This window comes from Mauremys reevesii, linkage group 15 (genome assembly GCF_016161935.1).
Source record: "Mauremys reevesii isolate NIE-2019 linkage group 15, ASM1616193v1, whole genome shotgun sequence".
Taxonomy (NCBI): Eukaryota; Metazoa; Chordata; order Testudines; family Geoemydidae; genus Mauremys; species Mauremys reevesii.
This window is the reverse complement of record NC_052637.1, coordinates 16654949-16681812: the sequence shown is the minus strand read 5'-3', so window position 1 is coordinate 16681812 and position 26864 is coordinate 16654949. Positions and strand designations below refer to the sequence as shown.

The window sequence follows — 26864 nt, the reverse complement described above, 5'->3', positions numbered from 1 at the left end:
ACGCCCATCGCCTGCTCAAGAGAGGGAATCAATGGGCAGGTAACCCATCAATTCCTCTGAGCCCACGGAGCAGTGCGAGGGGGTCTGTCATTCCTGTGCACAGGCATCATCTAATCCATTGGGCCTTCTAGCGGAGAGTGCCCTCGTCCTGCCCACACTTGTGCACATGTTTAACTCTACTCATTACACACGTAAGAAACATTAAGTACATACACCTGGTCTACACCTACAAAATTAGATCAAGATTGCTCAAGGCTGGGAAAAATGTTGTGCCCTATGCAACGTCGCTAGGTCAACCTAACCCTCGGTGTAGATGCAACTGAGCTGACCTAGCCACTGCCTTGCAGGGAGGATTAGCTACAGCACCCTCCCCCAAAAGTTCCTACCCGAGCAGATGACTTCTGGTGGAGCAAGTCAGTGTAAGGTCTTGTCTATACTAGAAAGTTGTACCACTGTATCTTTACCAGTGTGGTTAAAGCAGTACAACACTCCTTAGTGTGGACACAGTATTATGGGGCTAAAGGTGCATATTATTGGTACAGTTTATTCATGTACAGGAAGGGGAATAAGCTATCCTGGTATAAGGCACCTTTATAGCCACATAACTGCATAAACACTACTATAATCATATCAGTAAATAAATACCGCCTCTGAGTGAAGCAGCCAAAGCAGGGCTACAATTGAGGAAGGGGATAAAATGGGGCTCAGCACCCCCTGGACCCAGAACTGTGCAGAGGGACCCCTACACACACGGACAAACTCTGGGAGCCATAGTACCCAGGTGGTGCCTCTCCTCCCCTCCTGCCATGTGGCCTTTAGGGAAAACTGCGGCGAGAAGCCAGCCAAAGACTCCAGTCACAGCAGTGACCTTTGGACATTCAGGGAACTGACTGCGGCTTTGACTGGACTTCCTCTGCCCTGTGCTGAGAGGCTGTTCCAAACACTCTCCCCACCTGACCACCATCCTCACTGTCTCTTCACCTGCTTCACTCCACACCTGCCCCGTCCCCCCTCTTCTCTACCTCTTCCCTTCCATGTCCCCTCTCCCTTCCCTTTTCTTTCCATCTAGCTGATCCCCTCCTAATTAACCACCTCCCCACCCCCCTCCCGGGACAAAAAATACCGCATGGCACTAACGTGTCATTTGCTCCCATCCCATTGCTCACTCTGCCGGTGTGTTGTACCCTTTCCCTCACCCTGGGTCTGTCTGGTCTATTTCAAACGTTCACTCTTCATGGCATGGACTATCAACTTCTCTGTTTGTACCGCACCTTGCACAATAGGGCCCCATTCTTGGCTGGTCCTTGGGCCCTACCACAATAAACATGATGATGAGGAGGATCATCATGAGCCCTGCCGCTGCTACCCTGATATAATGGCGTTTCACTTATAATGCAGTAGGGATTTTTGGCTCTCCACGACCGCGTTATATCGGGGTAGCGGTGTATATATACAGAGAGAGAGATGGGGGAGGGAGAATTTAAATGAAGAAAAATAGAAAAGTTTTTAAAAATTACAAAATTAATGGAAAAGTGGTTTAATAAAAATATAAAAAGAAAATAGAAATGGAGTGCTTTTTGTTTAGTTTATTTTTTTAATATAAAGATAAAATAAAGAATAAAAACACATGAACTGGTAGGAGCAACTTGTTCATTTCACTATGCCCTGCTCCAGCAGAGAATCATAGAACTGGAAGGGACCTCGAGAGGTCATCTAGTCCAGTTCCCTGCACTAATGGCAGGACTAAGTATTATCTAGACCATTCCTGACAGGTGTTTGTCTAACCTGCTCTTAAAAATCTGCAATGATGGAGATTCCACATCCTCCCTAGGCAATTTATTCCAGTGCTTAACCACTCTGACAGTTAGGAAGTTTTTCCTAATGTCCAACCTAAACCTCCCTTGCTTCAATTTAAGCCCATTGCTTCTTGTCCTATCCTCAGTGGTTAAGAACAATTTTTCTCCCTCCTCCTTGTAACAATCTTTTATGTACCTGAAAACTGTTGTGTCCCCTCTCAGTCATCTCTTTTCCAGATTAAACAAACCCAATTTTTTCAATCTTCCCTCATAGGTCATGTTTTCTAGACCTTTCATCATTTTTGTTGCTCTTCTCTGGACTTGCTCCAATTTGTCCACATCTTTCCTGAAATGTGGCACCCAGAACTGGACACAATACTTCAGTTGAGGTCTAATCAGCGTGGAGTAGAGCAGAAGAATTACTTCTCGTGTCTTGCTTACAATACTCCTAATAATACATCTCAGAATGATGGGTTTGCTTTTTTCCCCAACAGTGTTATACTGTTGACTCATATTTAGCTTATGGTCCACTATTATCCCCGATCTCTTTCCGCAGTACTCCTTCCTAGACAGTCATTTACCATTTTGTATGTGTGCAACTGATTGTTCCTTCCTAAATGGAGTACTTTGCATTTATCCTTATTGAATTTCATCCTATTAACTTCAGACTATTTCTCCAGTTTGCCCAGATCATTTTGAACTTTAATCCTATCCTCCAAAGCACTTGCAATCCCTCCTAGCTTGGTATCATTCGCAAACTTTATAAGTGTACTCTCTATGCCATTATCTAAATCTTTGATGAAGATATTGAACAGAACCGGACCCAGAACTGATCCCTGCAGGACCCCACTTGTTATACCCTTTCAGCATGACTGTGAACCACTGATAACTACTCTGTGGGAACGGTTTTCCAACCAGTTTTGCACCCACTGTATAGTAGCTCCATCTAGGCTGCATTTCCCTAGTTTGAATATGAGTAGGTCATGTGAGACTTAAAGTATTAATATTAGTTGTGAGCATTAAGGTGGCACATAAAGGCCCCAGAGCTACATTGTGCTGGGTGCTGCACAGACACACAGTGACCGAGATCGGGACCTCGTTGCGCCAGGCGCTGCACAGACACACAGTGACCGAGATCAGGGCCCTGCTGTGCCGGGCGCTGTACAGACACACAGTGACCGAGCTTGTTGGGGCAGGGACTGTCTCCCACTGTGTCTGTGCAGTGCCCAGCAAAACAGGGCCCTGATCTCAGTCATCGTGTGTGTGCAGCACCCAGGGCAATGGGGCCCTGATCGCGATCATCGTGTGTCTGTGCAGCGCCAGGCACGAGGGGGCCCCGATCTCGGTTACCGTGTGTCTGTGCAGCGCCAGGCAAGAGGGGGCCCCATCTCGGTCACCGTGTGTCTGTGCAGCGCCAGGCACGATGGGGCCCTGGGGCCCATTATATGCCACCATAATGCTCACAACTAATATTAATAACAGCCTGACATCACTGAGCTCTCTCTCTCCCCCCTGCCCCCATGTGGTGTCTTTATACTTGAGGAAAATAGATGGTTACTCACCTTCTTGTAACTGTTGTTCTTCGAGATGTGTTGTTCACATCCATTGCAATCAGGTGTGTGTGAGCCACATGCATGGTCGTCAGAAACTTCTTCTCTCAGCAGCTCCCATCGGGTTGGCCAGGAAGACCCCTGGAATGGTGCCCTCATGGTACTCAATATATGACCCTGCCGACCCAATTGCCCTTCGGTTCATTCTTGCCAGCTACTCCAACAGAAGGGAAGGAGGGTGGGTATTGGAATGGATGTGAAAAACACATCTTGAAGAACAACAGTTACAAGAAGGTGAGTAACTGTCTTTTCTTCTTCAAATGATTGTTCATGTCGATTCCAATCAGAAGACTCCCAAGCTCTCCCATGAGGGTGGGATCAGAGTTAAGGAAGCACTGACTGGAGCACTGCTCTAATGAGAGCTGTGATGGCATAGTGGGTGGCAAACGTATGCACCGAGTACCATACAGTCAGTGGACAATGAAGCTTCCAGGCCATGAGATGGAGGAAATCACGAGATGGAGGGGTGAAGCAGGGGGCCGTGGTCTTGTGTAATCAGATTGGGGAGGAGCGTCAGCGCGATCGGGGTGTCACTGACCACTCCAGAAGCATGATGTACCGATGTTGGTGTGGCCACGCAGAAGCCAGCAGAATTACCTCCACCTTGTCCCTGCGGATCTTGAGGAGAGCCTTGTGGATGAGTGGTATTGGAGGGAAAGCATACAGTAGACAGTTCCCCCAGTGTATCATGAATGTGTCCGAGATAGAGCCCAGACAGTGCTTTAGGAAGGAGCAAAACGTTGGACACTTCCGGTTGCTCCTGGTGGCAAACAGGTCTACCTGGAGAAACTCCCACCTTTGGAAGATGGAATGTATAACATCCAGATGGATGGACCACTCTTGACTGCTGAACGACCTGCTGAGGTGGTCCGCAAGTTTGTTCCATGTTCCCGGGAGATAGGACACCTCCAGGTGAATGAAGTGGGCTATACAAAACTCCCACAGGTGGAGGGCCTCCCAATAGAGGGAAGGAATGGGCTCTACTCTGCTTGTTTATGTAAAACAGGGCAGTGGTGTTGTCAGTCAGCAACGCCACGCACTGTCCTTGCAATATGGTATGGAAGGTCTGACAGGTTAGTCTCACCATTCTGAGTTCCTTTATATTGATGTGTAGTGGGATCTCGGACTGCGGCCATCTGCCCTGAGTCTGTAGGTCTCCTAGGTGTGCCCCCCACCCCAGGTCTGATGCATCCATTACTAAGGTCATGATGGTTGAGGGATGCTGAATGGGACTCCTTCACAGACCCTGCGAGGGTCCAACCACCAGCCTACAGGAATCTGGGCTCTAGTAGAATGGTTCTTGCCTGATCTGAGTCCAGCAAACCCCACCCCCCAATGAATTCTATTTGTTGGGTGGGTGACAACGTCGACTTGTCCAAATTGAGGAGAAGACCCAGCCTCTGGAAGGTCTCTCTGACCAACCAGACCTGGGACTCCACCTGCTCCCTGGAGCACCCCCACAGCAGCCAGTGGTCGAGGTAGAGATATACCCGCACCTGCCTCTTGTGGAGAAAAGCCACAACCACGGACATGCACTTGGTGAACACCTGGGGGGCTGTTGATAACCTGAATGGGAGCACTGAACTGATAATGTATGCGGTTGACAACGAACCTCAGGAAACATCTGTGGACTGGCCAAATGGCTATATGAAAGTACGCGTCTTTCATGTCGAGGGCAGTGTACCATTCCCCTGGATCCAGGGAGGGAATAATTGCGCTCAGGGCCTCATCATTGCAGGTTTGTCTCTAGATGGCACCTGTCTAGGTGGTGCTAAAGGCTTCTTTCTAGCAGCAAGGGGCTGAGGTGCAGTACTTTCTATAAGCTCTTTTGTAGCCTCGAAAGTATCTGGGGTGGAGGAGAGTTCCAACTCCTCCACCAAGCACTGCCTCGCTGGAGAGTCACTAAGTGCTGGGCTCAAACGGTGCCAACTGGGGCATCGGAGTCGACAGCACAAGGTCTTGCTGCTTGGAAGCTGAGTCCTTCCTCTGAGGCAGCAAAGTCTCTCCGGATGGTTTGGCTCTCTGAGGAGAGTGTCCTGTCCGCCTTCTTATGGCACTTGTGGGGCACAAGGATGTTGACCGGTGCCGGGGCGCTGCTTCATGCTATGGTGTCAGGAATCTCCGGTACTGAGGATCTCTAGCACCAGAGTCCTTCCTGTACCGATTTGCGGACTGACGCAGGGGCACGCCGTGCCAAGCTGGGGCTGGGACTTGGACTTGGCATTTGGTTGCCGCTGCACCGAGTGCGGCTTCCATTAATAGCTGCTTCAAACGGAAGTCGCGTTCTGTCCTAGTCCTGGGCTTGAAAGCCTTACAGATATTACAGCACTCGGACTGATGCGCCTCCCCTAGACACCTCAGGCATGAGTCATGAGAGTTGCTATTGGACATAGGCTTCTTGCATACACCGCAAGATTTAAATCCTTGGGTTTGAGCATGCCCCAAAGCCCAAGGCAGGGTGAGGGGAGAACGACCCACTCACCAAGACTATCTGAACTACCGAACAATAAACTAATCATAAAACAAAAAACTGTATAGGACTAAGTAATAGCTAAGGGAACACTTGCAAGCAAGTAAAATGCAGTTCCAATGCCGCCACGGATGGTAAGAAGGAACTGAAGAGGGGGTCGGGTCAGCAGGGTCATATTGAGCACCATGAGGGCCCACTCTAGGGGGCTCCCTAGCCAACCCAACAGGAGCTGCTGAGGGGAAAAGTTTCCGATGACTGTGCAAGTGGTGCATGCACACACCTGACTGGAATCAATGTGAACAATCACTCGAAGAATAATCCTATTTCACTCTGCTCCTCAGAGCCTGCTCCTGGTTCTTTCTGACACAATCCGGACCTATGGTGACAAACCTGGCTTCAAAATGAACAGGCCATGTTCATCCCTGGTCTAGCTCCATGCAAGCCGGTGAAGGGGCTGGCTCTGGGGCACTGAGTGGGAGTCTCTATGCAAACAAGGTAACATCATATTTGCATAAATGATAAACATGCATCAACTCATTTGCATAACCAGCCTCCTTTTTCAAAAATTCTCCCAGCCCCATACATACAGTACCTACATCTCTGCCTCCCTCCCGCCTCCTCAACTTCCCCCATCCTCACTCCCTGTTCTCTCTGGCTACCCACCATAGCTCCCCCAGCATTTCTGGCTGGCCCCCAGAATTCCCCCATGGATTGGTTCCCATCTCCCTTCTATCTCGCTGCCCTGGAGACCTCTCCGTGGTTTGGAGCCCTATAGCTTCCCTTCTGCACTGTAACCATGGAGACAGGGCCTAGCACACTCCTCACCCATCCTCTGCCACCAATGGGAATAAGAGAGAGAAATGGGACCCTGGGGAGAGAGGCTTTGTGTCTGATGGGGACAGAGAGAAGGGGGTTAAGGGCATGGAGAGAGAGCGAGCTTGGGTGTAAGGGGAAAATGGCAAGAGTCCCACAGAACCTGGATGTGGAGGTCTAAAGGGAAAGCAGAGTCATATACAGCCTCTAGCCATCCTGCCCCGCAGCTATCTAAGGTACTTATGCGGCCCCATCACCAAAATATCTGGACTACTCACAATCTTTAGCCCCACCACACTCCTGGGAAGCGGGGCCCTTCCACTGTCTCTGTGTTTCCGAGGAGGGAGACAAGGCCTAGAGAGGCTAAGGGATGTGGCTGTCACATAGGAAGTCTGGGGCAAAGCAGGGAATTGATCCCAGGTTTCCCAAGACTTACGTTAGTGCTGTAACCACAGCCGCAGTCGCCCTCTATCACGCCAGTTCTCCCTTGGTCCATCTGTCCCTCCCCGTGCACACTTTCCCCTCCCTCCATTGGTCTTAATACACTGTTCCTCCATAGTGCCTCTATACCTGTCCAGCTGTTTTGCTTCTTCATTGATTCAGAGATGTTAAGCCAGAACGGACCATCTAGTCTGAACTCCTATACAACACAGGCCACAGTTTCATCCAGTGATTCCTGTATCGAGCCCCCCACTCCCATCCAAACCTAATCAGTTTCTGTCAATGGTAAATGATTTTGTGTGGGCTGAGGGAAAGGAAAGAAAACACCCCATATGAATCATGCTGCTCCAGCTGAGGCCTGCGGTCATGTTCATTTGGCCAATTCACTAACAAGTCAGATCAAGTTATTGCTTATTGTATTAGACTTTGTTATTATTATGTCTGCAGGGCCACACTGCGATAGGAACTTTAGAAACAAGTAGGGGAAAAGCCCCAGCCCTAGGGATCTTACAATCCAAGGATAGACACAACACATAGGACACAACACATTAATAAGGTCACGGGCTGGGGAAGGAGTATAAAAGAGGTATATTCAGAACCTTCATAAAGGTTGTATTAGTCGATTTAGACACTGTTAAGTACAATGGCCAAAGATTTCAAACTTGGATGCCTAAAGTAGCTTGGGATTTTTCAAAACAGCCAAAAGGATTTCGGCATGTAAATGCCATTGAAGTCCAAGCTTGATGCAATTTTTGGACCAAAACATTTTCCAGTGAAACAAGCATGTTTGGTTCGACTGAAACATTTCACAAATTCATGTCAAATTCCCCACATTCTTTCAGTCATGAAAAAAATAACCAGAAAAAAAAATCAAAACATTTCCATTTTTCTATGCAAAATTACTTTTCTTTTAGAAATTTCCTTAAATTTTAGAAAAATTAAGAACTTGAAAAAATGCTCAAAATCTAAACAAACCATTTGTTCAGGTCAAACAAAACATTGTATTGGATCTGAAATAAAATTTGTTTTGATTTTTTTGGAACTGACTGTGAACCAAACAGTCAGTTATTTGCACAGCTCTGATTGAAATACTAATACTAATTAAACGGTGCAAATTCTTTGCCAGGTTCACTCACTTTTAGGTTGAACCCCTGTCCCCTTTGTCTGCTTGTGTCATTTAATTGTAAGCTCTTCAGAGCTGGAATTTTCTCTGTCTGTTTGTACAGCACCCAACACAATAGGGCTCTGATCCCATCTCTGAGCACTACCATAACATAAATATTTAATAATAATTGGGCCCTTTAAGAAATCTAGCCATCAGCAGCATAAGATCTAAGCACCGCTTAAGTGGCCCTTTGCAGAGGGGTGAGTTTTCATAGGCAGATGACGGAACTGTATTCCGCAAGGACCAAAATACAGCTACGGGACATTGTATGACAGGGTTATGAAAGCAGGGCCGGCTCCAGGGGTTTTGCCGCCCCAAGCAGCCAAAAAAAAAAAAAAAAAAAAGCCGCGATCGTGATCTGCGGCAATTCAGCGAGAGGTCCTTCGCTCCGAGCGGGAGTGAGGGACCCTCTGTCGAATTGCCGCCGAATACCTGAAAGTGCCGCCCCGCTCCGGAGTTGCTGCTCCAAGCACCTGCTTGATAAGCTGGTGCCTGGAGCCAGCCCTGTATGAAAGCCTTACGAAAGGTCTGAGTATCAGGATACAATTTGTAATACTGAACGCAGACTTCCAGACAATATGAAAGTTGCAAAATGCTCTTGGAACATAGCAAGTGGAAACAATAAGATCATGTCACCATTCTTAAGGACTCACCTTGGGCCAGATTTTTAAAGGTATTTAGGTGCCTAAAGATGCAGATAGGCATCTAGTTGGATTGTCAAAAGTGCCTAAGCAGATTAGGTGCCTCCTCTCCCTCCTTCTCCTCTCCACTTTTGTGGAAACTCGCCTACAGGGCCCCGATACAGTCAGCGTACTCAGACCAGATCGGACCTTGCACATGATTTAGGTAGCTGAAAACCTATCTTCCCCTGGTTTGTGGATCTCTCCAGGGCTTAGGCAGCAGACAGGCACCTAGAGGGAAGCAACAGTGCTCACACTCAGAGGCAGAAACGTAAGTACCTATGGCACTGAAGTTTTGTGAATCTCAGCACAGCCTAAATTGTTTAGGCACCTAAGCACTTTTGTGAATCTAGGCCATTGAGATTGCTCATATGCTTAAAATTAAGCACGTGTTTATGTGATTTGCTGAAGAAGGATGTTATACAGGAGGGCAGACTACATGATCCCCTCTGGCTTGATAATCTATTAAATCTATGAAAGAAGCATGGTCTTAAATGCACTGGTAAATCAGTGATATATGTAGGTAGCCCCCTGGACTCTTGGCTGATTATAGTTAAGGCTAAGATTTAGTCATGGGTATTTTTAGTAAAAGTCATGGACAGGTCACAGGCGGTAAACAAAAATTCACGGCCTGTGACCTGTCTATGGCTTGTACTACATACCCCTGACTAAATCTTGGGTGCTCAGGAGGAGGGGGCGCCATGGGTGCTCTGGGGCAGGGGGTAGCCCAAGACTGCTGCTGGTGCTCAGAGGGGAGCAGGGAGAGCACGGCACGTGGCCTGAGACCTCCGCTGCTGCTCAGGGCGGGGGAGGGGTAGTGGCAGAGCACCTGGCCCAGGGGTTGCCCAAGCTGCTCAGGCGGCCTCCAAACCAGCCACTGCAGAAGTCATGGAGGTCCCGGAAAGTCTCAGAATCCGTGATTTCCATGATCTCCACGACAAACTCGCAGCCTTACTGATAGTATTACAGTAGAACATCAGAATTATGAACATCTTGGGAATAGAGGTTGTTCGTAACTCTGAAATGTTCGCAACTCTGAACAAAATGTTATGGTTGTTCTTTCAAAGTTTACAGCTGGACATTGACTTAATACAGCTTTGAAACTTTACTCTGCAGAAGACAAATGCTGCTTTCCCGTTATTCAATGGAATGACTCACAGGGACAGATCTTCAGATGGAGTAAACTGTTGTATCTTCATAGACTTCAACTGAGCTGTGACGATTTATACAAGCTGAGGATCTGACCCACAGTGAACCAAGTTAAGCACATGCATAAATCTTTGGAGAATTAAGGCCATAACATTTATTTTTAGAGTTTTTTAAGGCCCGGCTTGACAAAACCCTGTCTGGGATGATTTAGTGGGTGTTGGTCCTGCTTTGAGCAGGGAATTGGACTAGATGACCTCCTAAGGTCTCTTCCAATCCTAATCTTCTATGATTCTATTATTTTGGTCATTCAGAAATATATAGAACTGGAAGGGACCTTGAGAGGTCATCTAGTCTAGTCCCCTGCACTCAAGGCAGAACTAAGTATTACCTAGACCACCCCTGACAGGTGTTTCTCCAACCTGCTCTTAAAAACCTCTCTAGGCAATTTATTCCAGTGCTTAACCACTCTGACAGTTAGGAAGTTTTTCCTAATGTCCAGCCTAAACCACCCTTGCTGCAACTTAAGCCCACTGCTTCTTGTCTTATCCTCAGAGGTTAAGAAGAACAATTTTTTCTCCCTCCTCCTTGTAACAGCCTTTTATGTACTTGAAAACTGTTATGTCCCCTCTCAGTCGTCTCTTCTCCAGACTAAACAAACCCAATTTTTTCAATCTTCCCTCATAGGTCATGTTTTCTAGACCTTTCATCATTTTTGTTGCTCCTCTCTGGACTTTCACCAATTTGTCCACATATTTCCTGAAATGTAGTGCCCAGAACTGGACACAATACTCCAGTTGAGGCCTAATCAGCATGGAGTAGAAAGGAAGAATTACTTCTCATGTCTTGCTTACAATGCTCCTGCTAATACATCCCAGAATGATGTTTGCTTTTTTTTTTTGCAACAGTGTTACACTGTTGACTCATATTTAGCTTGTGATCCATTATGACCCCCAGATCCCTATCCGCAGTACAGTAACTCCTCACTTAACGTCCTCCCACTTAATGTTTTGAAGTTATGTCGCTGCTCGATTAGGGAACATACTCATTTAAAGTTGTGCAAGGCTCCCTTATAACATCGTTTAGCTGACTTTACAAGGGAGAATTGCACAAGTTCTTCTCCTCCGCCTCCTCCCACTCCCTCCCAGCGCTTTCCCCAGCTGTTTGGTGGCGCTTAGGACTTTCTGGGAGGAGGGAGGGAGGGAGGGAGAGTGCGAGCGGGGAAGCTGCCCTCCCCTGCAGACAGGGCCACCCGGAACACAGGGGCTTTAGGGGCTGCTGGGCCCCGGGGCCAAGGGGGCCCTGGGGCCCTGGCCTGCAGCTCTAAAGCCCCTTTCGGAATGGGGCCCTGCGAGCACAGGCCAGAGGACTCAGGAGGGCAGGGGCAGCCGCACAGCCAGCGGCCGGAGAGAAGCTTCCCTCCAGCTGCTGGCTGCCCCTGCTCCTCCTGAGTCCTCTGGCCTGTGCTCGCAGGGCCACATTCCAAAAGGGGCTTTAGAGCTGCAGGCCAGGGCCCTGGGGCCCCCTAAGCCCAAGGCCCTGCAGCCCCTAAAGCCCCTGCGTTCCGGGTGGCCCTACCTGTCGGGGGGGGGGGGCAGCTCCCAGAATCGCGGACATGGGGGCGGTGCTGTGCTGCGCAGAGCCACCTGCACCCCCCCTGCACCAAACAGGAGCTGCCCCAGGTAAGTGCTCTGCACCTCCTGCCTGCCCCAGCCCTGAGCCTCCTCCCACACCCTAACTCCCTCCCAGACCCTGCACCCCCCAGTCCTGAGCCCCAGGGGTAAGCCGGGGCACCTCCCCACCACAGTACAGTATATAATGCCTTTTGTCTGCCCCAAAAAATTTCCTTGGAACTTAACCCCCTGCATTTACATTAAATCTTATGGGAAAATTAGATTCATTTAACATTGTTTCGCTTAAAGTTGCATTTTTCAGGAACATAACTACAACATTAAGTGAGGAGTTACTGTACTCCTTCCTAGGCAGCCATTTCTCATTTTGTCTGTGTTCAATTGATTGTTCCTTCCTAAGTGGAGTACTTTGCATTTGTTCTTATTGAATTTCATCTTATTTACTTCAGACCATTTCTCCAGTTTGTCCAGATCATTTTGAATTTTAATCCTATCCTCCAAAGCACTCGCAACACCTCCCAGCTTGGTATTGCCCACAAACTTTATAAGTGCACTCTCTCTGCCATTATCTAAATCTTTGATGAAGTTATTGAACAGAACCGGACCCAGAACTGCGGGACCCCACTCATTATGCCATTCGAGCATGACTGTGAACCACTGATAACTACTCTCCGGGAACGATTTTCCAACCAGTTATGCACCCACTTTATAGTAGTTCCATCTAGGTTGTATTTCCCTAGTTTGCTTATGATATGGTCTTACGAGACAATATCAAAAGCCTTACTAAAGTCAAGATATACCACATCTACCATTTCCCCCCATCCACAAGGCTTGTTACCCTGTTAAAGAAAGCTATCAGGTTGGTTTGACACGATTTCTTCTTGACAAATCCATAATGTTATTTATCACCTTATTATCTTCTAGGTGTTTGCAAACTGATTGCTTAATTATTTGCTCCATTATCTTTCCGGGTACAGAAGTTAAGATGACTGGTCTGTAATTCCCTGGGTTATCCTTTTTTCCCTTTTTATAGATGGGCACTATATTTGCCCTTTTCCAGTGTATATGATCTCTCTATTTGTTTACTTCATATTTCTTTATTAGTAATTGTTAGTCTTAAGTATTTCTATTTTTTACTTTTCAACTCTTTCTATACCTCATGCCTTAAGCGGATTATATTTTTAAAAAATCAGAAACCAGGGCACTTTTGTGGTGAATTTTTTTAGAGTCACAAAATAGTTATTGCAAAAACCAGAGATTTTTTTTTTTAAATGGGCTGATTTGGCTACTGACTGCTTCCAACTCAACAGCCACATGGGAATCAAGGATTGTTCTCAGTAACTCAGTGTCTGCATGAGTTTATCATGAGATTCTGACCAAGTGTCATTAGCATTCACTCTGAGCAAAAGAACAGCTCTGAGACCATCTACGCTCATTTGACTTTTCTCCTTGCTCCAAACACCATTCATCACCTGAAACCTGGTTCCGCCCGCCAGGCAAATGCAGAGCCAATTCTACCACTAGAGCAACGCATCTAGAACAAACACTTTGTAACTATAAATGGACCCAAATATTTTGTCTGATGAAATTAAAGTCTGGCACATGTCTAGAATTCCAAAAGAAGTTCTCAGGACATAGGGACATCAAGGAAAAATAAGGCTGTCTCTGTACATTCAGGCTGTATGGCGACTCTTCATTCACACATTAATTATACATATACAAACTCCAAAACGGCCTAGATTTGCTAAATTTCAAGACATGCTGCATTTGTTTCTCCTGGACTATGAAGAGAGGTAGAAGGCCTCAGTAGAGGCTGATATATGGATGATTATGATCTGCCACTTGGTACAAATGTAGTTTTGGGTTTGTAACATTAAATCATTCTCAGGAGGTTCAGAGCCAGTGTCTGGGCACCATTCATGATTCGGAAGCAAATGAAAATAAAATAATATAAAGAAATATGGCAAGAGAGAAATCAACACTAAAACAAGTGGAAAACTGCTGAACAAAAAACATTAGGAAATAGTTATTGGAGATGGGATTTTACAATCATTACTAATATGCTCTCTAACTTACATGTATTTTGTGCAAATGAAAAGTGGTTAAAGTTAGGCTGGTTAGAGAGGTGCAAGAAGCAGGGGCGATAGCTAATATAGATGAAATATACAGCAGTAGTGAAGTCCTGCCAGTAGTAACCAGGAAGCTTGAGACTTTCAAGGCTAGATCCTCAGCTAATGTAAACTGGCAAGCGCCTGCTGATTTACAGCAACTGTCAGGATTAGCTTGCTAACTTCATTAATCATTATTAATTGTATTGCAGTAGCACCTAGGGATCCCAAATGAGATCAGGGTCCCCCACTGTGCTGGGCACTGAACAGACACAGAATAAGATATAGCCCATGCTGTGATGAGTTTCCAATTTAAATAGGATCTGACCCTCACTCTTCTGAGCTCCTTCTGGAGGTAGAAGAATTAGCCTGTGGAAATTAATTACAATCCATTTTCTGGGAATCAGGGCCTCTCATCTGAGATACACCTTCAACCTTAACCGTCTCCTCCTAACAGTGGTGGTGGTGTGTAGGGGGAGAGGAGGGCTAAACTAGTAACCTAGGGAATCTCTAACCTACTAAAGCAAAACTCTGTATAATCCTCCCAGGATAAGAAACCAAGGGGAAGGACAAATTAATCTTGCCCTAAAATGATCCAAAGGCAATGAAAGCTAAATAGATCTCCAAATCTTTATTTAGCATAGCTCTCCTCCGCCCTTTGTCTGTTGTTACTCCCCTCTCTGGGTTGCATATTGTAAAGTTCTAGGGGCAAAGGACCGTCCCTCCTTCTATTTCTATAAAGTACCAAGCATCCCAATGATGCTGAAGATATAGTAATTTGTTACAATGACCATTCCACTATTTTAACTCTGGGCTGGGGGGACCTGGCATCGAAACAGATAAGAATCTGCTCATGGAGTGGGAGGGGCAGATTTTGCTGGGGGAAGGGTCATTCCTCCAGCATCCCTGTAGACCAGGGGATATGACGATGTAGTCACAGCACTAGGTGTTTAACCCCATATCTGTGTCTAAACCTGCCCCCATGGATGGAACCAGTCCTGGGAAGGGGAGGCACTGCGACACTGTGTGTGTGCGTACACAAGTAGCTACGCTTGCCCCGCCATAGAAAACCCTGGAGAGGAGGAGATTCACAGATTTAAAGACCAGAAAGGGCCATTATGACCATCTAGTCTGACCTCCTGCCTAACACGGACCAGAGAACCTCACCCAGGGATCAGTCCATATATTAGCACCACCAGTATTATGTTCCTGAATCTGAGAGGTGTGGAGGGAACAGACTCTCACAAATGGGTTCTGGGGACTACAGGGCTGATCCCCCTGAAGGCTACGGAGGAGGGGAGAATCTAACTCAGGCACTTTAGAGAGACATCTCCTCCTCCCCACCCCACCCCAGCTTCTAACACCAGAGGGTGCAGGGATCCTTACCCAGTGAGATCACATTCTCATAGTTCTCCTGCATCTCGTCCGTGGGATCCAGATTCGCTCACTCACTGCCCCTCGGTGGAATACACAGCCGCCTCCTCGATAGTAACCGGTCCCTGAAACAGCCAGAGACCCTCACTCAGAACCTGCTTCCCCAGCCTCAATCCCACCAGCTCAGCCACAGGAACCCTAAATCAGTCCCTCTGCTCTCTCTCTCTCTCCTACATGTCCCTCCCTTAAAGTGATGGTCATACATTCCCATATGATTCTTTCTAGCCTCCCCACCAAGCCAACCCTCATTTCTGTGAGAGCACCAGACAGTCATCTCCCCCGAACGGCTGATCTGGCCCTATCAACATAGTAAACCACTGACAGCAGGGATACATGATCGGGGCAGGCTCTATATTCTAACGAAGCACAGTCAGGCACATCATGAGCTCTCTGCACTCCCATTTCTCTCGTCTCCTTTCTCTTGGTAGCGGTAGGAACCATGTTTGGGCTATGGCAGGGCTGAGAAGTTTTGGGCTGAAACTTCCTAGTGATGATGCTCTAAGTGAGCCCAACCTGCCAGGGAGGAGCTGGAACAAAAAGTGGATGTAATTCTGCAGCCTGTCATGGGGAGAAGGGTGACTGAGGAGGTTTCAGAAAGGGCTTTAGTCAATTTCACACCCCCGGTTCCCCCCGTCCTTTCTCTGCAACCCTGGGACCATGCTCAGTCCTTTTATTACAGAGCAGATCCACCCCCTCTCCCTATATTAACACATACCCCTCCCCCCCAGTAACAGAGTGTCTGAAACAAATGCTAGAAAAGTGCAGAATCGAATGTGCCACTTTGGGCAATCCCTAGGGCTGCCAATTTTCATTGGAGGTACTCCTGGAGGTTTCCTCACATGATAGAATCTTTAATTAACAATTAATCTTTAATTCCTGGAAGGTTGGCAACCCTAGGCAGTGGTTCTCAACCAGGGGTCCGGGGCCCCCTGGGGGGCCACAAGCATGCTTCAGGGGGGCTGCCAAGCAGGGCCAGTGTTAGACTTGCTGGGGCCCAGGACAGAAAGCCAAAGCCCCAACGCATGGGGCTAAAGCCTGGGGTTCCAAGCTCTGCCACCTGAATCAAAACCTGAGCAACTTAGCTTCATAGGCTCCCCTGTGGTGTGGGGCCCTGGGCAATAGCCCATCTTGCTACCCCCTAACGCTGGCCCTGACTTTTATATGCAGAAAACAGTTGTTGTGGCACAGCTGAGTGGTGGAGTTTTTATAGCACGCTGGGGAGGCCTCAGAAAGAAAAAGGTTGAGAACCCCTTCCCCTAGGGACACCCTCCCCAGGGCAGGGCAGCGCATCCCCTCAGCAGCGCGGGGACCAGGCAAAGGCAGGATCTAGCTTTTCCTCTCCCTGCCCCTCCCCAGGAAAGTCAATCTGCCCCGGGGTGCTGCAGGGAATGGGGCTGGGCACCTCCCTCCCCACTGATTGCTCCTGCTGCCCCTTCCCGTCTCCTTACCCTTCTTCCTTCCTCTGGCGGGGGGGGGCTGGCTTATTGTTGCATTGGTCGGGGGCGCGCTGGCTCTGCCCGGAGCAGGGTGGGCTGGTGCAGGAGCTAAGGGCAGGCAGAGCCGGGGTGTGTCCGGGCGGGCAGCAGCAGCGGTGCTGGGACTCCGGGGCGGTGGAAAGCAGCCCTTGCCCGAGTCACTTTCCTGCCCATCCCCAGCACTTTCCCCGAGTTCGCTCGCTCTCAATTACCTGGAGCTTCCGGTTCAGGGAGCTGATGTCGGACGGCAGGGGCCGGGGCTTCCCCGGGCAGCTCAGCGCCGTGAGAATAAGTCCTCCAGCGCCCGGGTTTGTTGCAGCCCGGGTTGGGTATGGGGAAGGACACAGGAAGGGGATGGAGCAGCTGAGAGTGGCTGTAGCTAGGTGCTGGCTGGGAGGAGGAGGAGGAGAGACAGGAAGGGGGGATAATACAGAACAGAGGGATCCCCCTAGCCCGTGGTGGGGCTGCCCCTCTTTCATTACAGCTGCAAAGAAATCCAGCTGCCTCCATTGTGAGCCGGGAAGCTGGGCTGTGCCGGGGACGTGGGATCTTGCCAGCCAGGGACTTTCTCATTGTTGCAATTGTTCGCCCTGGCGTCCTAGGGCAGCCCCGGGCTCTGCCGACACCAGCTCCCACCGGAGCCTGCAGGTAACTGAGAGAGACCCCGGGGGGAAAGGGCTGGGCAGGAAACAAACACGATCCCTCTTCTCTGCCAGTCCCCTCACTGACACCCCCAGGCTCTGGCTCCCCTGCGCCCCTGCAGGAGCCGAGCCAGCCAGCGGAACAATAGCCGTTAGCCACTGGTTTATTAGCCAAAAGTTTGGTAACTCCCACTGGTATTAGTAAAAACTTGCCCCACGGGGAATGATTCCTGAGCTCACGTTGTCACTGGTGGCAAAGTTCCTTCCTGCGTGCTAGGGCTTTTGTTCGGAGGCTTCCTTTCGGCACTGATCCTTTTCTTCTTCAGCCGCCCTGTTAGGAAATAGCCTAGCTCGGTAGAAAGGCTGGGATTTCTGAAGACTTTAGGGAGATCGGCGCCCGACTCCCATTGTCTTTCAAGGAGAGTTGGGCACCTCTGTGTCTTCTTCCCCTTTGGAATCTAAAGCCACTTATGCCCCAATCCCTGCACCTGCCCTTCCTGCATCTCCTGCTGCCTGCCTGTAAAGATTTCAGGTACTTGTTTTAGCAAATCCTCTCCCCTCTTCCAGCTGCCATTAAAATGCATGCATGAGCTTCACCACTTGCCTTGTCCCTCCGGGTCACATCCTCAGCAGGTGTAAATCAGTCTGCCTCCCTTGGCTTCAGTGCAGCCACAGTTGATTTACACCAGATGGGGATCTGGCCCCCAATGTTTTATAGACACACAAACTCTCACTGTATGAAACCTGCAAAAACTTTTAAACCTTTTTATAAACCTTTAAATGTTCACAGATTCCATCAGGCAGCATCTGCGAACACTTTTGTCAATGGCCATCTGTTTCAATGGTGTTGGGTCACGGTGAAAGGCCATGGGCTCTGCCCCACTGGAGGTCAATGCATACCTCAGACTGGTGCAGGGGGCAGCAATCCCAGGCCCTTATGGTAATAAGGTAATATGCCAATCTCCTAAAACTGGAAGGGTCATCGAGTCCAGCCCCCTGCCTTCACTAGCAGGACCAATTTTTGCCCTGGATCCCTAAGTGGCCCCCTCAAGGATTGAACTCACAACCCTAGGTTTAGCGGGCTAATGCTCCAACCACTGAGCTATCCCCGGAACTGAGAGGGGGGATGTGTCTTGTTTCAGGGGCTGGTGGCCTTTGATGTCTGTGTATCTTACCATGGATCAATGGGCTGCTGTGGATCCTGATCAGAAACCTTTGTGCAGAGGTGGCATACAGGAGAACGATGATCCCCTGGTGACTCTGAGTAAGTATCCCATGGAGGCTGTGGGGTCTTTGCAGCTGTTGGGTCAGTTTCTGAGCAGGGTTCTGCTGTGGACCCTTCCACAGAACTCAGCACAGAACAATGGGAAGGAGGATGGTTGTGCGGTGAAAGGGACGGACTCCTGAGGACAGAGGAAAGGGACAGGCTTCCACAAGAGAAGCAGAGTTTGTGGGACATCTAGGCAAGAGTGAGGATGAGAAGACAGGGCAAATGCCTATCCAGTCCTGCTATTGACTGAGGTCTCTCTAAGGGAACAAGGGGAAGAACCATGTGTCCCAGGGCTCAATGAAAAGAGCCCAAGAGGTGAGGAAAGACTTAAATCAATGTGGGATTCCCCTTCAGCTCCCCCAGGATAATGTCTCCAGCAGGTGTATCCTCCGGGCTTCCCATCCGCCCAGCCTGACACCTGGCAGTAGCTCCCTTCTCCCTGAAGCTGCAGATGGGAAGTGGAAATGGTAGAGGGGGTGTCCACTCCTCTCTCTGCTCTAGGGAAGGGTTTGGGGTGGGGGGAGGGTGGATTTGGCTTCTGGTCTTTCAGCATGCCTCAGCAGTTATTTGGGTTTGTTCCTCCACTCCCCGGTGCAGAGCCTGACTCCTGTGCGTATTCTCTCCCTACCCCAGCCGGGGACAGGGCAGCAAGTGAGACCGAGGAGGAGAATCCTGGGGAGGAAGGCCCCGAGATCGTGGAACTGGATCCAGCGTTGCTGGGCAGGCCGGAGGGGGCTGGGGCCAGGAGCCTGGAGGAGCAGGGCCCGGCCTGCGAGAGCCTGCGCTGGACGGTGGTGCAGCAGATCGACTCTCCCGGAAAGCCGATGCAGCGGCGGGGCAAGTCAGCTGGTGCCGGCTTCCAGAACTTCAAGAGCATCATTGTGCTGCAGAAAAGCTACGAGTGTGGTGAGTGCGGCAAGACCTTCAGCTGCAGCTCGCACTTCAGCAAGCACCGGCGCACCCACACCGGCGAGAAGCCCTTCCGTTGCCTGCACTGCGGGAAGAGCTTCAACGTCAGCTCCAACCTCTACCGCCACCAGCGGGCCCACGCCGCCGAACGGGCCTGCCCACGCCCCGAGAGCTCCCCACCACCGGTGCCAGCCAGCGCCCCTGCCCCCGCCACCCCTCGGCCCCGGGGGCTGCCCTATAAGTGCGAGGAGTGTGGCAAGAGTTTCCGGCGCAACACGGAACTGGTGACCCACCAGCGGCTGCACACGGGGCGCCTGCCCTTCCAGTGCTCCCACTGCGGGAAGAGCTTCTCCTGGAGCTCCCACTTCGACCGGCACCAGCGCATCCACACCGGTGAGAAGCCCTACCAGTGCCCCGAGTGCGGGAAGTGCTTCAGCCGCAGCTCCCACCTCTACCGGCACCAGCGCACCCACGCCGGGGGCCGCTCCTACATCTGCACCTACTGCGGGCGCAGCTTCAACAGCACCCTGCACTTCGACCGGCATCAGCGCACCCACACTGGCCTGCGCCCCTACAAATGCACCCTGTGCGGCAAGGGCTTTGGTGATGGGCTGGCCCTGGTCAAGCACCAGCGCCTGCATCTGGGGGACGGGCCCTTCCACTGTGAAGAGTGCGGCAAGAGCTTTGGGGCAAGGGCGCAGTATGCCCGGCACCGGCGCAGCCTGCACGGCACTGCCACCGGCAGCACCGGTGGCGAGAAGCCCTACCGCTGCAGCGACTGTGGCAAGAGCTTCTCCTGGAGCTCCCACTGGGAGCGGCACCAGCGTATCCACACCGGGGAGCGCCCCTACCAGTGCAGTGACTGCGGCAAGCGCTTTGGCCGCACCTCCCACCTCTACCGGCATCAGCGCACCCATGCCGGTGGCCAGCCCCATGTCTGTGCTGACTGCGGCAAGAGCTTCAACAGCACGCTGCACTTCCACAAGCACCGGCGGGCCCACGCTGGTGAAGCCCCCTGCCACGCCTGTCCCGACTGCGGCAAGACCTTCGCCGACGGCTCTGCTCTGGCCAAGCACCGACGCACCCACACCGGAGAGCGGCCCTTCCCTTGCCCCCAGTGTGGCCGGCGCTTCAGTGTCAGCTCCCACCTGTACCGCCACCTGAGGAGTCATGCTGAGGAGAAGCCACTGGAGGAGATCACGTCCTACTAGAGATCAGCTCCTCTTCCCCCTTTGTCTGGGAGAGGAATCCCCCCATGCTGGAGGTTCAGCTCACCGGGACCTGGCCGCCCCTCTCTGGGCACGGGAGTGAACTCCATGCGCTACCAGCCAGATTGTTAGTGGTGCTTACCTCACAGGGACCTGGCCATGGGGATTGCTGACCCTCAGGGGTAGGTGAGACCTCTAGGAGAGCAGCGGGCAGCCCCATTGTGGGCACCTTGGGGCTACAGGGACGGGCGCAGTGTAAGGTCCCAATCTGGAGCCCCTTGAAGGGCTCCACATCGATGGTGTCTGGATCAGGCCCTGAGGATATAGGTAGATTAGGTAGGTAGGGTAGGTAGGAGGTAGAGCAGAGTGGTGGCAGTGCTAGGGGGCTGGGCGGGATGGAAATAAGAGAGGGAAATGGTGTGGGATTGAGGGTGTATTAACCTCTCGCTCACTCTGGTGTAAATCAGGAGTAACCTCACTGGAGTCATTGGGGCTGATTCCCCTCCCCCTGGTGTAAATCAGGAATAACCCCACCGGAGTCACTGGGGCTAATTTCCCCTCTCACTCACCCCAGTGTAAATCTGGAGTAACTGCATTGGGGTCACAGGGACTGGTTCTCCTCCCCTCACCCTGGTGTAAATCAGGTGTAGACCCACTGGAGTCCCTGAGGCCAATTCCCCTCTTGCTCACCCCAGTATAAATCAGGAGTAGCCCCACTGGGGTCACTGTGGCTGATTCCCCTCTCACTCGCCCCAGTATAAATCAGGAGTAGCCCCACTGGGGTCACTGGGGCTGATTCCCCTCGCTCAGCCCGGTGTAAACCAGGAGTAACCCCACTGGGGTCAGTGCAGTTACAGGAGTGTGAGGCGGATCAGGCACTGAGCACCTGCAGGCTGGGGCGAATGAGTGATCAGAGCTGGGGCGGGAGATAGTATCTGGGGATCAGGTAGGTGGGGCGGGAGATGGCAAGAAAGATGGGAGCCAGAGGGGGAGGGGAAATGAAGTGTTTGGGGATCAGGGTGGCTGTGTGGTGGGCACAAGAGAGGGCTGTGGCAGATGGAGGACTGGCATGTCTCTGGACTGGGCTGGTGGCGCAGACAATGGCACTGCTAGGGGTCTCCAAGCTGAGGAGGACGGGACCAAGTTTACTGCCACTCCTTTTCTGGGTTTCCATGCCCTATCCCCTGCCTCCTGATCAACAGGACCCAGGAGGAGAAGAAACCATGCCACATGGAACCCCCTGCAAGCCATCCCATCCAGGAGGGGAAATGCAGGGGACTCAGCATGGAGAGAGCCTGGAAGAGGGAGAGAGCTTGGTGTGTAATGCGCCTGACTCCAGCAGGAGTGAGACAGAAAACCTTAGAGTAGCATGTGATTAACTTGCAGAGTTCACAGCTACAGGAGATGACTGGGGCAAACAGCTCAGCAAAGCCTCTGCCAGCTCCATGGAGCAGTCTGGGGCTGTTGACTTCCTGCGTGTGTGAAAATCTCCTTTAGACACAAGCCCCCCAAGTCCCGATCCTAATTCAGAGCATGAGGAACAAGAACCTGCTCTCCCCTGGTCTAGGGATATGGAGGGGGCGAGTTTCTGTAAAGGAAGGAAGCTAATCACTCCTGAAATAAGCTATCCAAATGGGGGCTCAGAAAGTCGTGAGCTTCATCAGCTACACTCGTTGGAAGGATCTGGGAGGTATTTACATACCAGGAAATCTGTTGTTGTTAGAGGTCAGATTCTTTGCTGGTGTCAGTTGGCATCCAGGGACATCTTCCCATTTATCCCAGGTGATAAGTTAACCCTTTCTCTACAGTAGGCTCGGGCCTTGTCTACACATCAAAGTTGACTTGCTTTATAACTCGATGGGTACAGTTAAAGCAGTACAATCCTCACCCCTTGGATGTAACCCAAAGGGATGTAACCTCCCTGCAGATTGAGCGCTACTCAAATTAATTTATAGCTAGATCCTCAGGATGGTCTGGCTGGATGGTCAGTGTACACTGGTGAGCTTATCAAAGTCTTTGACGACCATGTGATCGCTGGCTGTGTAGCAGTGTTCCTTGGTAACTGTACTTTGTAATTCATTATTACTCCTGAGGGCATTCTGTGCCAAAAAAAAAAAAAATCTGCACCAAAAAAAATTAAAACTCTGTGCACAATATTTTAAAATTCTGCAAATTTTATTTGTCAGATAAATGTAGAGGCTCCAGCATGGCGTTGGGGAGCACCGGCCACTGGCTGCACAGAGGTGGGAAATCACTGTGCAGCTCCCTCCCAAGACACAGACTCAGCGGTCAGGCTGCACCCAACCCTGACACAGCGCAAGGACAGGGCCTGCCCCAGAAACACCCCATGGCCCTGCCCCTCTTTGCCAGATGTACCAGGTAGGCTAAGCAAGACAGGATCTTAGTGTGTGGGGGAATCCAGGTGTGGGTTGAGAGGGTTCTGTGTGGGGCCATCTGGGTGTGGGTGGCTCAGTGGGAGATCCAGGTGTGGCGGGGATTTGAATGCACGGGATTGTTGGGGGCTTCTTGGTGCAGTGGTAATGGGACTCTGCAGGGGGATCCAGATGAAGGTGGTTGGGGCTCAGCAGGGGGGTCTGGGCATGTGGGGCTCAGTGGGCTGTCCAGATGCTGGGGGAGTGGGGCTCAGTGGGGTGGGGATCCAGGTGCAACTGGTTGGGACTTGGTGGGGTAGGGATCAAGGTGTGGGTGGCTCGTTGGGGTGGTCCAGGTGCAGGGGGAGTGGGGCTCATTGGGGCTTCTGGGAGTGGGGGGGTGAGTCTTGGGAAGATCTGGATATGAGGGGGTCTGGTTGGGCAAATGGGGGGAGCAGCTTCCTGTACAATGATCCCTCCCCCTGCAGCTGAGGAGCAGTGAGTGTAGGAAGTGGGGGGCAGAGAGGAGTTTGCAGAGCTTCTTGCAGCTGGGGGAGAAATCTGGGGGTGGGTCTGAGCCAGTCCATATGCCATGCAGGGGAAGGGGAAGTCCTGTCCTCCCCAGCCCAGACTAGCAGCTGAGCCAGGCACAGGGTAGGAGTCACCAGCCGGGTCTTCCTCAGTTCTGCCTCCTGCCCCACAGTGATTTACCTCTCTGCCGGCTGCCCTGGGCACCCAAAACATACTGCAGGGGAAGGTCTCGTGACCTTTCTTGTAGCTTCCTTTTGCGTCCCCATCAGAAAGTCATTTTTCTGCAGGGAAGCAAAGAAATTTGTGGGGGACAAATTCTGTGCATGTGCAGTGGTGCAGAATTCCCCCAGGAGTATTCATTAGTCTTTCATCCTAATAATACATCAGTACCAAGAAAGCCACCAAAACTGAACCAGGACTGATGGAAGCAGTTGCTGGGTTTGGCTACAAATATCCTCATTGCTGATCGTCTCAACACTTGAGATGGAGCAGTTGGCGAAGATCATGTGAGTTGTATTGGAACAAAGGTGCCCTCTCTCAGTATAACTGTTCCCATAAAGGAAGGGGAATAAACTTTACTATCATAAGACATCTTTATGCCGATATAACTTCCTCCGCACTAGGGGTTGTTCCCACTGTACTATTCTGATGGAAAATCAAACCCCTATCCCATATAGCTAATCTAGTCCAAAAACTGTGTGTAGACAAAGCCTGAAAATGTCCCACCGCTTCTACCACTGGTTCTGCTTTTCTGTTGGTGTGAGCAGTGGGAGCCCTAATGTAGACAGTGCTTGTGGCTACCAGCATGTTAAGCACTGTTCTGTGTAAGCCAGTTCTGTGCATGTCAACACAGTGCTTCAAATGCTGGTCTGTTCCTGGAGCCCTGCCTAAAGTAGCACTCACCCCGTTGTTACCACAGGTGGAGCTGAACTGGCTCTCAATAGTGGGAAATGTTGGACAACAAAGCCTATGTCCTTCATGGAGGCAGCAGCCCTTTCACACGAGGCCGGTTGGGAAGCCCCAGATTGGGTGACCCTAGCTGGGCATTGGCTTTGGCTGGACGCTTGGTCACCTGGCTGGGTTGGAGCGACACATGCTACTGAGCGATGGCCCAAGCAGAAAAGGGCTATTGACTGGAGTTAAAGGTGACCTGCAAAGGGATTTTGCTTTCTTTTATGCTTGTTTTTTATATTACAAATTCTTGTCTTTTTTACCCTGAAAGACTCTACAGTGCCTGGGGAACCAGTGAAGAGAGAACATCCCAAGAAAATGGAAATTGAGCAATTGGAAAGAGAAGGGATTTTTGATCAACCTATTGTAAAACTTTCTTTTTTCATTAATAACTGTTTCACTCCAGTACCCATACAACACCTGTATTGATGTTAACGATTATGGGCAAGCTTTTCAAATGGGGCTGCCTAACAGTGGGTTCCTCTGTACATATTTAGGCACCTAAATAATTATATTATTTAATAATGTAATTTTTAGGTGCCTAAATGTGAATTCCGGAGCCCAGCTTTAGGCATCTCAGCTCAGAAATGTTGCAATGAAGACTCGCTGTCGATATCTCCAAGGCCCCAACAAGACATCCAGCCTAGCCAGGGGAGATGTGGCTTGACATGCCTGACATTTCAGAGGTAAAAAACAAGCAGCCAAAAAGAAAGATGTACACTTCTACCTCGATATAACGCGACCTCATATAACACTAATTTGGATATAACACGGTAAAGCAGCGCTCTGGGAGGGGGCTGCGCACTCCGGTGGATCAAAGCAAGTTCGATATAATGCAATTTCACCTATAACGCGGTTGGATTTTTTTGCTCCCGAGGACAATGTTCTATCGAGGTAGAGGTGTAGTTACAAAAAATACAATCTTTCCAGCCTTTGCTCTACGTCACCAGGAAACGACGACACAGGGCTGGTTTTGTTTTCCAATCCACTGCAGGTCTCCTTTCAGCCATAGAATCCCAGCTCCGGAGCAAGGAGCCCAGGCAGAGAAGTAGTTTGGCATGGGGGCTTGAACCCTGAGCCCGTTAGCTAGAGTTCTGAGAATGATGTTCACTTGACATAAGCTCCACTGCCATCCTTGCTGTCCGGTACATCTCTGGTCAAGGGGAGCTGGGACTGTGTGTGTATTGTGAATAAAATAGACTAGGGGGGAAATATCCTGGGTCTGTGTTCAGTTATTTCTCTGCTAGAGAAGGGATTAGCCCCACTTTCCTAACAGCACCTTGCAGGGCAGACTAGCAGCACTGGTTAAACGGCTGGCCTAGAACTAAGGAGATCTGGGTTTAAATCCTGGCTCTGGTACAGACTCCTTGGGTGTGTCTTTGACTCCTTGGGTCCTCAGTTCCCCACAATGGGAATAATACTTCCCTGACTCTCAGGGGTGCTGTGTGGAGAACTTAATGTCTGTGAGCTACTCAGGAAGTACATATTTATAACAAGGGCCAGTGGGTGTAATGGGCATAGCTACTTAACGGAACTGTGCCAGTTTATACCAGTTGAGGATCTGATACAAAGGCGCCTGATTTCCCCACTGTGGTTGGATGGTTAGCAGAATAAGGCAGTCTTATTTCAAAATAAGAGTTCCCATGCCAGGGTTTGCACTCATCTATCAAAACCAGTTTCAGTTCACACCTTGTTATACTGGTGCAGCTTTCTGTTGTAGACAAGTCCTCAGTGACTTCATACGTACAGACAGCAGCTTTCAAAGAGGACTCCTTTGGGCCTGAGTCTTATTTACACTAAGCTGCTCTAAACCAGTTTAATTAAAGGTGTGCATATAAACTGGTTTAGTTAAACCAATGCAAAACCCTGTGTGGATGCTCTTATTTCAGTGTAAAGGCAGCTCATGTCTAAACATTAGTCACTTAATAAAAATCCCATGAGATTTGTTTCAGCAAAGGGGGTGATGTTTAGGTGGTGGTGACGTTAGCAGTCAGCATGCATGATATAGGGTACGTCTTCACTACCCGCCGGATCGGCGGGTAGCAATCAATTTCTCGGAGTTTGATATATCGCGTCTACATGAGATGCGATATATCGAACCCCGAACGCACTCCCGTCGACTCCGGAACTCCACCGGAGCGAGTGGCAGTAGCGGAGTCAACGGGGGAGCCGCGGACGTCGATCCCGCGCCGTGAGGACGGGTAAGTAATTCG

At 50.3% G+C, this 26864-nt stretch overlaps 2 protein-coding genes across 12 annotated transcripts in view; one reads left to right on the top strand and one right to left on the bottom strand.

Annotated features, from left to right (window-relative positions):
* LOC120382994 (zinc finger protein 345-like) overlaps positions 1-17833 on the bottom strand; it is a 30115-nt gene extending 12282 nt beyond the window's left edge. For 6 of the 8 annotated variants that reach the window (XM_039500546.1, XM_039500549.1, XM_039500550.1 and 3 more), the window contains exons 1-2: positions 16743-16975; positions 15247-15359 (exon numbers count right to left, since the gene is read on the bottom strand). In XM_039500546.1, the coding sequence (XP_039356480.1) occupies positions 15247-15280 (34 nt within the window). In that variant the 5' untranslated portion in view covers positions 15281-15359; positions 16743-16975. The other 2 variants (XM_039500548.1, XM_039500547.1) reach the window with 2 other exon arrangements.
* LOC120383006 (zinc finger protein 436-like) lies at positions 17005-25854 on the top strand. 4 transcript variants are annotated; one of them, XM_039500595.1, is made up of 4 exons: positions 17005-17417; positions 18553-18674; positions 19278-22487; positions 24923-25854. In XM_039500595.1, the coding sequence occupies exons 2-3, from the start codon at positions 18569-18571 to the stop codon at positions 20798-20800; spliced, it is 1629 nt and encodes a 542-aa protein (XP_039356529.1). In that variant the 5' UTR covers positions 17005-17417; positions 18553-18568; the 3' UTR covers positions 20801-22487; positions 24923-25854. The 4 variants fall into 4 exon arrangements, with proteins under 4 accessions (XP_039356529.1, XP_039356528.1, XP_039356527.1 ...); XM_039500594.1 differs by having other exon boundaries at positions 19278-23176; positions 24923-24934; XM_039500596.1 differs by having other exon boundaries at positions 17010-17417; positions 19314-23176; positions 24088-25854.
* Positions 25855-26864: the final 1010 nt, after the last annotated feature.